Source organism: Sorex fumeus, unplaced genomic scaffold (genome assembly GCF_029834395.1).
Source record: "Sorex fumeus unplaced genomic scaffold, SorFum_2.1 ptg000003l, whole genome shotgun sequence".
Lineage (NCBI taxonomy): Eukaryota > Metazoa > Chordata > Mammalia > Eulipotyphla > Soricidae > Sorex > Sorex fumeus.
Window position 1 is genome coordinate 19,087,275 of NW_026606060.1, and position 12,457 is coordinate 19,099,731.

At 42.5% G+C, this 12,457-nt stretch overlaps 1 protein-coding gene across 14 annotated transcripts in view; it reads right to left on the reverse strand.

Annotated features, from left to right (window-relative positions):
- The window catches only part of IMMT (inner membrane mitochondrial protein), a 36,924-nt gene that overhangs the window by 1,683 nt on the left and 22,784 nt on the right, over positions 1-12,457 (reverse strand). For 9 of the 14 annotated variants that reach the window (XM_056115629.1, XM_056115587.1, XM_056115622.1 and 6 more), the window contains 7 exons: positions 10,797-10,900; positions 9,354-9,489; positions 8,781-8,910; positions 7,275-7,289; positions 4,952-5,175; positions 1,935-2,066; positions 321-450 (listed from right to left, as the gene is read on the reverse strand). In XM_056115629.1, coding sequence (XP_055971604.1) covers positions 321-450; positions 1,935-2,066; positions 4,952-5,175; positions 7,275-7,289; positions 8,781-8,910; positions 9,354-9,489; positions 10,797-10,900 — 871 coding nt within the window. The remainder of the gene's footprint in view (positions 1-320; positions 451-1,934; positions 2,067-4,951; positions 5,176-7,274; positions 7,290-8,780; positions 8,911-9,353; positions 9,490-10,796; positions 10,901-12,457) is intronic. The other 5 variants (XM_056115637.1, XM_056115603.1, XM_056115594.1 and 2 more) reach the window with 1 other exon arrangement.

The following is a 12,457-nucleotide window of genomic DNA, read 5'->3' on the forward strand; positions in this document are numbered from 1 at the left end:
CAGCTGGAGGGGAGCCTGTGTTCGCTGTGACCGTTTTTCCCATTCAAGCCATGTGAGACACGTGCGCTGGGTAAGCCGCTTTGCACACCGCTGTGTCAATGATGCCCATCACATAAGGAATGAACCTTCTAGTTGTTTGGATTCTTAAAAATTTCTTGCTACGAAACATCAAATTTGATGTTTCTGATCTAAGAGATGAGTAAAATGTAGAATGCGCATGCCTAATGTTGATGCATTTATCCCACCAGCCTCACAAGAAGTTACAAAAATATTATTCTAAGAAGTTGGACTGAATAAAATTATCAGGTTCATGTGCTTACTCTGAACAGCCTGTTCAATTCCTCTCAGCCTGGCATAGGCAGTGTTTATGTCCAAAGTAAAGTTGTCAACCTGCTCCTGACTGAGCCGACGAAACTGTAGTTCTTGATCAGCAAGCTTATCAATCAAGTCCTAAAATAAAACATAAACAGTATACAGAAAAAAATAGATGCAACCTTAATGCCTGTCACTAGCAACTGCTCCTGCGAAAAGCAGACACCTTTAAATCTCCAGTGACACGAGACTTCTATACTGTGAGTCTTAAAAAAACTTTCCAACTTTTCTGTGATATCTAATTTTCTACAAATTTACTAATGAGACAAATTTCACAGTAAATGGACCAGGAGTTCGAGGCAGCTGTTAAAAGTGAAATCCAAGTGGGGCCAGAGTGACAGCATAGGGTAGAGTGTTTGCTTTGCAGGTGGCCTACCTGGATTCAATTCTCGACACCTCATATGGTTCCCTGAGGACTCCCAGGAGTAAGCCCTGAGAATGCCTGGTGTGGACCAAGCACCCCAAATGGTGAGATCCAGGGCTGCGAAGATGGTGCACAGAGCTGGGATGCATGCTAGCAGGCACAGGACCCCAGGGTCCAGCTGAGCACCACCTCAGGATATAGCCAGCAGCCCTGACATCTCTGGAAAGTGCCCCGGGCCCTCCACCCCGCCCCCCCCCCTAATAAAAAACAGTGAGATACAACCTGCCAGCATTGAAAAGTAGGGCAGAAGCTGAGCATGTGAGATGTCTGGGTTTGATTCTCAGCACCACCAGGAATGACCACTAAGGACTGAGTCAGTAGCAACCCTCAAGCGTCACTAGATGTGATCCAGAAATCACAAATACTTAAATATTTTTTTTTCCCAAGTTTTTGGAAGTGCTCAGGGTGTACTTTGGGCAATGCTGGGGGACAATCTTTGGTGCCAGGAATTCGAAATAAAGTGGCTACATGCAAGGCAAACAACTCACATGCTATACTCGCTCTCTCCAGCCCCCAAAATAACATTTTCTGGGAGGGGGGTTTGTTGGGGACACACCTAGTGCTGCTCAGAGCTATTCCTGGCTCTGTGCTCAGGAGTGATCTTTGGTGGTACTCAGGATTGGAACCAGGGTCACAGCTTCCATAGCCTCATATAAGGCAAGTGCTTTATCTCACTAGCTCTCTGGCCCAAGATATGAACTCTTGAGCACTACCCAAGCTCCGGGAGTCTGGGGGATGGGCTTAGCAGTTGTTATCTGTGGCATTCCTAAAACCCCCTCTATGTCAAAGTTTTAAAATATAAAATATATCTAACCAATAACATGTATGGAGAGGTAAACAGATCACTATCTCTATCTGTGCCTTTATGTAAATAGCAGTTTTGCAGATATACAAAAAGGTCTATTCTACCAAGACTTAGTATCTTTCTCCCAAACATAGCTCATCAGTACACTACTTGTCATAGTTGTGTGAGGCCCTAGGTTCGATCCCTGGACCAGCTAAAGTTTAATCTTTTCCCCATTCTTCCAAATCCTCAGATGGACGGGCAGAGTTCATTATGAGGAATGGAGAAACGATCAATAATGTAAAGGAGAAAAAGAAGTACAAGGGGACCTGATGCTTTAAAACAGGCCCTCACCTGCTCAAATTCGTATTTCAGTTCCTGCTCCTGCACCCTTAAGACATCTCGCAAGTGATCCGTGTGGGCAGCAGCCTGCCGGCGAAGCTGGGTTCTCATTTCATTCTCCATGGCATCTCTCACTTCCTCTACCTGCAAAACCCAGCATGGTCATGGTTAGTTCTCATCCTCACATATTTTTAGGAAAAGACAGACTAGTAGCAACAATAGCAGTTTCTGGACTGAAGAGATAGTACAGGAGGGTAAGGTGCAGGTCTCGCATGCGACCAATACCGGTTTGATGCAAATTCAGCCCCTGGCACTACTTGGTCCCCCAAACACAACCAAAAGTCATTCCTAAGCACAGACGTGCTCTAGCAGTGCAATGTGTACTGCTCCCTACACACACACACACACACACACACACACACACACACACACACACACACACACACAGAAGCTTCTGGGACCTGAGAGATGGTGTGTGTGTGTGGGGGGGGGGGGGGGGAGGGTGTAGGGTGACTGCCGTGCACACAGACATTTCCTGCTACCCCACAGTGTCCCCTGAGTACTGCCTAGTATGATCTCTGAGCAGAGCCAGAAGTAACCCCAGCACAGCCATAAAATATTTCTTTAAATAGAAAAGTAACTTCCACCCTCCTGCATCCCAACCATGTACCATACTATGTACTCATACTTCACTATTTACCTGAATCAGAAAGCTAAATGTTAGAAGACAACTCAAAGTCACACAGCTGTGATAAAAATCCTATTCCAAACAAGGGTCTCTAGCCCAGAAACCTGGGATTCTTCCACATCACTAGGCTGTTTTCCAAAGAACACAAAGTCCATGGCATCCAAATTCACATATTGCCTTATGAGGGAAGATTCCCAGGCTGGGATTTAGCTCAGTGGTAAAACAACTGTTTCCATGTGGAAGTTATGGGTTTGATAAAAGCCCACCAAAAATAATAAATACAAGGAGCCAGAATCATAGGACACGGGTTAAGGTACTGGCCTGGCAAACAGCTTGCCACAGTTCAATTCCCAGGACTGTATATTGTCCTTGCAGCACTGCTAGGAGCAAAGCCAGAGTAAAACCTTAGCACAGCCAGAAGTAACATATAAAGAGGTTCCAGAACAATGTACAGATCAGAGCAGAGACTCCGGGGAGAAATATGTAGCAAAGGCACCGAAGATAGTGAAGAGGCACAGAAAGCCTGATGCACAAGCAGGAAGAAGGTCAAAAGGCTGTGGTGTTTACAGTAAACGCAGTGGGCATGAGCTGGAGGATCTTCAGCAGCCTCGTATGGAACAAGAATAGTACAGCAGATACTATCAGCTGCATGCATTTGCCTTGCATGAGGCCGACCTGGGTTTGATCCCCGGCATCCCAAACGATCTCCCGAACAATGCCACGAGTTAATTTCTGAGTGCAGTCAGGAGTAATCCCTGAGCATTGCTGGGTGTGACCCAAAAAGCGCCCCCCCCCCCCCCCCCAGGAGTCCATTTCTCCACATAAATAGGCAACAGAAAGGATACTTCGAACAAAGATGGTGGCGGAGGAGAAAGAAGAGCTAACATATTTGAGCTGTACTTTTGATATTTTGATTATATTTATAAAGGAACAGGATGTGAAAATTCACAGATGGACAGATGGTGGTTCATTTAGAGAAAAATAAGTTGAATGGGCTACAAAGAGGGGTGGGAGAGATTCAATAAATTTACTTGAAACATAATGAATTTGAAACAACCAATGGAAATTCATCAGGAGACACCAAGTCAGTTATCAGACAAAAGCCTAATGCCGACATTTTATGTCAGAGCCAGCAAAATAAGGGGGACACTTCAAAGACCAGATTCTGGAGACAAGACTAAACTTCTAACTGCACGTTATTTTAAGAAAAAAGTCCCTGGAAAAATCAAGACATTGTCAGTAACAAAAAACACAAGTAGACAGTTTGGATCAGAGATCCCCAATCTTACCTAGCCCCCTTTTTGGAGAACAAAGATCAATCCTCCACCCTGGAAATTGTGCTTTCTTTAAGCAGTGAGCCCCTAGTCACACCCGAGGCCACCACCACCCCTGGCTCAATGGCCCAGGAGAGTAGTACTACCAACTTGTTTAACGTGGACGAGAGGTTTCAGAACCCGTGTCATCACACAACAGTGTTTGAGAAGCTTAGCAAAGGAACCCAAAGAGTGGCCAGCCACAGTGAGGGGAGAAGGCAGAAGAGCGGGGTGTGGTGCTCTAGAAGCCTCAGGTCAAAAGCGAGCTTTGGGTCAGTGGTGCTGCTGAGAGGACATGAGCAGACTGAAGAGCCAATCGGCCTCAGACACCTCTTCAACAGATGGGACGGAGAGACTAAAGGAACTGCCTCATCCATCCTCAACCATTAGTTACTTAATACAGGTCGACAAAAAACAACTCAGAACCCAACAGATTCTTTCAGTACTTCTTTAGGGAACAGAGGGTCCAGTGGGAAAAGATACAGCTGACAATCCCAAATATCAGCAGCTTGTTAACTTTTTACACTTCTGCACTGCTCACATTACCTGCTTAATCAATCCCTCTCTAGAAGTTCTGATTTGCACAGCAAGGGTCTAAGCTCCACCGACAAAGTGGAAAAAGCGCATCTACTAATTTCTTATGACTACCAGTATTCTCTCTAACAGCAGAAAATCAACTTAAGAGTCCTTTATACAGGGGATGAAACGGTATGTGCATGCTTCATGTTCAGGACGCTAGCAAGGCCAGGTGTAACACAAACCTAGACTATCTTTTTTTTTTTTTTTTAACTTTTTGGGTCACACCTGGCAATGCACAGGGGTCACTCCTAGCTCTGCATTTGGAAATTACCCCTGGCGGTGCTCAGGGGACCATATGGAAAGCTGGGAATCAAACCTGGGTCGGCCGCGTGCAAGGCCAATACCCTACCCGCTATGCTATTGCTCCAGTCCCCCTAGAATGTCTTTTGAACAGAACTGGGATGTAGCTTGTCCAAAATGGGGTCTGCCCCAATTAAAAATGTCTTTACCTTTCTGTCCTGTTCAGTCTGTATTTCACCTCTGTGATGCTCTAATGCTTTTGCCACTGCAGAGTCAAATGCCCGCTTTTCTTCCAGCTTCTGTTTTTCCAAAGCTAGTGAAATGTGGTGCTTTTCTTTGGCTTTCTGTTCTGCCAGCTCTCTGTTTAGCTGATCAATGCGGCGATGTGCATGAGCAATCAGAGAGTTCAGATCATCTGTAGACAGCTTGTCAGCTGAACAGAAAAGCACATTAAAATGTTAATGACTGACTGGACACACCTGTTCTCTCCTGAACATGTATCTTTCTCATCCCCCTCACACTTCTCTAGGCAAATTTCTTTTTAAAAGAAACAAAACTATTTTACTTCACACAGGATGTGAATGATCCCATCAAAATTATGCATCTGTAATGTAACTTGCTTCAGTTAGATTATAATTTTTAACAGCTGCAAAGAGTAATTAACATTTGGAAAGAGATTTAGATTCTCCAATGCAACCAGAAACTTGTATCAAGTGTTGAATAACTTAAGTGAAATCAACATCACACAAAGTAATTTAGGTAAGTCATCAATTAATTATATGATCAATTCATTTCCAGGAACTCAAATTTCCAATCTGAACTAATTATAATCTGGTTTTGTTCACTCAATACAATCTCCCCATTAAAGATGAATCTTATATAAACAACATTTCTGTACTTTCTTTCATGCACCCAGAGAAAAGAAATTTAAAAACTTTACTCAGGAAATATGAGCAGGAAGGGAGAGGGATAGGGAGGGAAATCATGCACTGAACTGGGATGCAGCATGTCCAAATGGAGTGTGCCCCAATTAAAAATCACTTCTCATACATTTTCTCATACATATCAGATTCTCATACATTTCCCTTGATCACTTGAGAAGCCGTTACACCTCGGTTTGCTCAAGTGTGTGCCAGTAATGTCTCCATTCGTCCCTGTCACGTGCTAATACTTTTCCCTATTAACATTTTTTTGTTCCTACTTTCTTCCTCCTTCCCCCTTTGTTCCTATCCTTAAACAGTGATCTACAACTAGTGATGTGTATTGCAATCACGTACAAACTACTTAATTTACTTAGACAAAATACTGACATAAGCTTAAAATATATTCCCCCAAATCTCATAGTCATAAATGTGTTACCAACAGATTACAATAGGTAAAGAATTAAGGTTTCAACCAAAGTACACAATGTCAAAAATACTACTGGAGGGAGCCGGGGCAAGATTACAGTGGAGAGGGCATTTGCCTTGCCCCTGGCTGACCTGAGTTTGATCTCAGGCATCCCATGTGGTTCCCTGAGCACCGCCAGGAATGATTTCTGAGTGCAGAGCCAGGAATAACTCCTGAGCATTGCTCAGTGTGACCCCCCCCCCCAAAAAGAAGATAAATAAAATTATTTTAAAAAGAAAAAGAAATATTACTGGATACATGATAACTCTATAAAAGGTCAAAAGGTCAAACAAATTAAAGCTTATTGACCAAATTCAGTAAGTTTGTCCTACAGACAAAGACAAATATTTAAGTAACTGAAAAAAAAATCATGCTATGAAATGGTTTGGGATATCTGAAAATGGGACAGACGTTTGATGGCATTAAGGAAAAATTATTTTTGGTGCTATTATCTTTTCCAAAAACATATTAGAAGTACATATGAGTGAAAAGATGGTATTTGCGATCTGCATATGAGACAAAACTAGCAATGTGCTACATACTGTTGAAATTGGGTGATGGATCTACAGTGACTACTTGCTTTCTACTTTTCTAAAGCTTAAAATTAAATATAACATATAGGGGTCAGGAAGATAGTTCAAAGAGTTAGTATTCAGGCTTTGCATGCAAGAGACCCAGGTTCAATCCCCCAAAACGCATAGTCCCCCACGATGTACTGGGAATAGCTTGTGAGCATTGCCATGTATGCCCACTCTCAACTCCCCCCCCAAAAAAACACAACTATATATATATATATATGTCTCTCATACACACCCACACACACAAACATCTATAGGTTTCAGATCACTTGGTGAAATATTATATTCCTGACAGTTAATGAATAGCAAAAACTCCAAATCAGATTTATCACATGCAAGTGAATTCTAGTCTATATTATTCAGATAGTTTAATATAAGAATCATAAGCAAAGAAAAAGACTTCAAGGGCCAAGGATGTGGCTCAGTGGTAGATCACATGCCTCTCATGTGTGAGGCCCTGGGTTTGATCCCCAACACTGGAAAAAAAAAATAGGCTTTAGTCTCTGAAGTCTCAAAAACAAACAAAAAAAGAGCTATTAAACATAAAATACACATAATTACTCACCTAGATCAGAAATACCTACAAAGAAAAAGAAAAACAGTTTAAAAATATTTATATTTCAGTTATCGACCACTGAACAGAGTATCAAAGAAAACAAAAGGGAGCTAGAAAGGTAGTCACAGTAAAACCCTATTCAATCCTCTTCTCAAAAACCCACATAGAGGAGGGGGGTGGGGAGGGCCAGTGACATGCTTCAAGTACAAATAAATCAGGCAGAGAACAGTGAAGTGAAGTTAGTGAAGAATAATAAAACCCTGGAAGCTGGAGAGAGCACTCAAGGGGCTAAGTGCACGTTTGTACTGAGGCGGCCCAGGATCCATCCCCAGTAATGTGAGGATCAGGAAAAACACTCCCTGAGCCGAAACAGGTGCGGCCCTTGAGCACCAAAGAGTGTGGCCCCACAACAAAACAACCTACCCTCCAGAAAATCCTAGTTCCATTCTCAAACTTGGGCAAATTACTTAATCCACTGCTTCAGTTTTCTCATCACTAAAATGAGCACAATAGGGGCTGGAGGGTAGCACAGAGCACAAGGCGCTTGCATTTCAAGTGGTCGACCTAAGGTCCGATTCCCAACATCCCATCAGTTCCTTGTGCACTGCCAGGAGTGAACCCTCAGAGTGGAGTCAGGAGTAACCCCTGAGCACTGTCCTCCCATCCCCATGAAATAATAGTAAAATGGGAACAATAGCGAACTTACTTCCCTAGGCCTGTTGTGAAATTAAATGAATTAATACGTAAGCAACACTCAGAATAGAAAGAGAAGCTTAACATTACCTAATAGTATGTCAAGAGTTACAGAGAACACAAGTTTTAGGTATCACCAGACATACAGAATCTTAGGTAAATAAAACTCAGGAAAAAAAAAAAAGAAACATAAGTAATACCAAGCATTACTACCAAGTTTGGGATTAAACGAGTTCGATTCCAGATGTGATCCTTTCTACTCTGACAGCGTTTCACAGAAATGTGACTTTCCCTGCCATCATGCAGTGTAGGTTCCTGACCAAAGTTCTTGGAGCATGAGCAATTCAAGGTCAAGAATGACAAAGTTTTCCTTTCTTCTACAGCACCCCTGGGTGTGTTCTCAACACTGCACTGTTGCAAAGCAGTCAGAGGGGGTGCCCTAAAGTAATTCAGCATATTACCAATTTTTTTTTAAACTTTTACAAATAGATAATATTCTAACAGATTCAAGATCATAAAGTCACCCTCATTTGAATCCCTTTCCTTTCTGGTTTGTTTTTTTTAGTAGATGAGACCACACTGGATTCATGGATTTTAGAATTAAACCCTGGCTGGACCTGACGTCCCCCAAAGCTAATACTAATAGCCTTGGGGGAGATATGGTAGGTATGTTATTTGACTGTGATGAAATGCCAAAGTAACTGCTCAGCACACACTCAATAAATCTGCATTCCAGAGGGATTTAAACTAGATGGAGTTGAAGCAAGTTTAGGTAAGTTGATCAGCTGCTAAAAGACAAAAAGAAATTTCATTTGCACTTACTTTTCCCTTTCCACCCTGGCTGGACATCTGGAGTAATACTGTCCAGTTCCCGTCTGAAATCATCCCGAGCTTGGACCACCAACTCATGGTACTGAGACACAACCTTGGCCTCAGACTGTGCTGCCTGGACCTGAACAAAAACAAAGAATATGTGGCTAGCTGAACAAAAATCACCTGGAATCATTCCAAAATGCACACGATATTCATCCATCTATTTATGTTGGACTGGAAATGTGAAGTTCTGCAAAAGGATCAGACCAAGCTTTGTTTCCTAGTTCTTTGCAGAAACGGTCTTACTGTGCTACACTTTCTCTGGCTTATAGAAGCTACCTCAGATTACAGAAACAGATCTGCTACCAAATAGCCATTTTCAGAAGGGATTCACAAACAGGACCAAAACATGTTACCAATTATAAAAGGTTTCAAAAGTAGGAATATCTTACTTTGCATCTAATGCAAGGTTCCAATATTAGTCACAAATAATATCTGTAGGGTAAGTGAAGAGCATCACCAGGTGCGAACTCAAAACAAAACAAACAAAAAGTCCAACTGTAAAAGACCTGGGAAACACACCTTCTGGACCATCTTATCCAGATCGACTATCATGTTGTGAAGCTTCTCCTCTGCCGCAGTTATATACGGCTTGGCCCCTGCAACATCTTTTTCCTTTGCATTTTCAAGTGTAGTTTTCATCTTCTCTAAGTGCTCTCTAGAAACCAATAAGAAAAATATTTAGGTTATTCCTTGTCAACTTTATTAAAGAGCTTGAAATCAATACACTACTTAGTTTTAAAAGTCTATAAAAAATACAATTTTAAAAAAATTAGTTCTAGGCTTCTTCGTAATTAAGAAGGTCCTCCCCAACAACTGAAAACACTCAGTCAAAAACGAGTTTTAGCAGCATCCGCAGAAGCACACATGGTGCGCAGTTAAGACATGTTCCCGTCCCGGGCCAGCCTCTCCCTGGCCTCACGCTCTCCACACGGAGTAAAGTCTGTGACAGGTACCTGGACTGTACGAGCCACATCAGAGAACTCCTAGATAGCAGCTTCTGCAGGTGTGGGGCTCAACTTTCATGTTAGTGAGAGCAAGTTAAAAAACATGAAATTCTCGGTCTACTTAAGTTTTTACATCTCAGAATATTTCAGAGGCCAGATCGACTCTAATCTACCCAGCATAAAAGAAACAGTGCAGTGGGTAGGGCGCTTGCCTTGCATGCAGTCAACCCAGGTTCAATTCATGGAACTCCAAATATTACCCCAAACACCACCAGGAGGGATTCTTGAGCAGAGTCAGGAGTTGAGTCCTGGACACCGCCAGGTATAGTCCCTAAACCACCACCACCCTCCCCCCAAAACACATGAGCCCTGAAACAATGCAGTAACCTGAACTCAGTGTCTTTGGTATATTACATTTCTGACTTCTTTCTATACTCAGCAGTGACTTTTTAAGACAAAAGAGTAATTAAATTCTATTTATTTACTTTTTATTTATAAAAACTATTCCCTACATTGACAAGAACCTTGATTCAATTATAAACACTGTCAGAAGCTGATCCAGGAATCCAAACCCAGGTGGTCAAGGAGACCAACCTGCATTAAGACCAGCAGTGCGAGACAATCTACCATCTATTTCAGTTGCTAAAGCAAAGACACTGATGTGCTCTATAAATTCCAAGAAGTTAATCAACCATTCCACAGAAACCCTAAAATTATGATAATAGAAGATTTCAGAAAGGGTGTAGAGCTCCATCACCTAAGCAATCATGGAAACAAAATAGGATTTTATACAAAACCCTTCATACAGGTCTCTGCCAAATTTATTCTGGTCTAATTATATTTGATTCCCTCTTTTTAAGCCTCTGTGTTCCTTATACCAAAACCGATCCAGTTGGGTGGAGAGGGAAAGGAAGGTTTCGCTTTTTCCTCTTTTACATACAGACAGTACGAAGAAAACCCAGGCCCCGAGAAAGCCCCCAGGAGGCCCTAATTACTTGTCAAGTCCATGAGTAATTACTTGGCTTTGAGAAGGGCGTCAGCAGCCTCACTGACTGCCTTTCTGCGTTCCTTCAGAGCACCCTCCACCGTGCGCCACTGGGCTGCTTTCTTCTCCCCTGAAATCTGAACAAGACATTTAAATTATGCAAATGCAAGTAACTGCTATTATTGTCATTGACACAACAACAACTGCTATCACTGCCAACATGACTAAATGCAGTGTGGTTCAATTTCAAAATTAAAAACCATTTAACTATTTCCTCAGAGTAGGGGCTGGAGCGATAGCACAGCGGTAGGGCGTTCGCCTTACAAGCGGCCAACATGGCCAACCCGAGTTCGATTCCTCTGCCCCTCTCGGAGAGCCCGGCAAGCTACCGAGAGTATTCGATATGCCAGACACAGTAACAACAAAGTCTCCAATGGAGACGTTACTGGCCCGCTCGAGCAAATCGACGATCAACGGGAGGGCCTTTACCTTTTACCTAGGAACACAATCTCTTAGACTCAATGCCGCTCATTAGGATCAATGACGGTCACGAACCACAAACCATCTCCCATCTACTACTGCCCCTCCAACGACAATTGCAAAAATATGTGGCCCGATGCATATAAGTATTTTCTAAGGAAAGATTTTTTTTTTCCTCCTCTTCAGTTTCTGGTTCAGTGATGCTCTGGGAACCGTGAAGAATCATGGATCAAAGCCAGGGGACTTATATGGCAAAGCACGCGCTCATGCGCTCAGCCCTTTGGGCCTATCTCCAGTCTAAGGATATTTTTATTAGAATGTCAAAGTATAAAGCAGTAAAGGTTAGTAAGCACAGTAACCTTTCATTAAGTTTGTTAATTTAATCATTCTTCAATGAAACAGCGATACTTAAGTTTTTAACTATCCATCTACCAAAAGCATTATTTTATTTTTTTTTATTTATTTTTTGCTTTTTTGGGGTCACACCCAGCGATGCACAGGGGTCACTCCTGGCTCTACACTCAGGATTTACTCCTGGCGGTGCTCAGGGGACCATATGGGATGCTGGGAATCGAACCTGGGTTGGCCACGTGCAAGGCAAACACCCTACCCTCTGTGCTATTTCTCCAGCCCCCAAAAGCATTATTTTAAAGATAAGTAGTAAGTTCCCATATGTGTAAGAGATTTAGGGTAGATTTAGGGTTGCCTTGCACGTGGTCAACCTGGGTTCAATTCCCAGAATCCCATATGGTTCCCTGAGCACCACCAGGAGTAAATCTTGAGTGCAGAGCCAGGAGTACCCTGTGCACTGCCGGATGTGACCCACAAATTAAAAAATTAAATATATTATCAAAGAGATGGTTCAAAGGGTTTTCATGCAGCAGCCCCAGGTTTGCTTCCTACACCGCCTGAACTCCTAAGCAATGCCAGGAGTGGCTACCCTCCTGCCCCATAAAAATACTATCCTGAATTTTTCTTAAAAAAAAAAAAAAAGATTCCTTTCAAAATGTCATAGGCTAGTAAAATGTTTTTGCTTTAGCAAAGGAACTGAATATCACTTCACCAAATGCTGGTTCATATTTAAAGGATACATCAGGCCAACAACAAAGAACAAAAGCTCGCTTCTACTACAACAGTCACATTCCGTGCCATAAGACGCCCACAAAAGAGGGTCAAGATCAAAACAGACGAGACTTGACTTGCCTAAGTGGAAT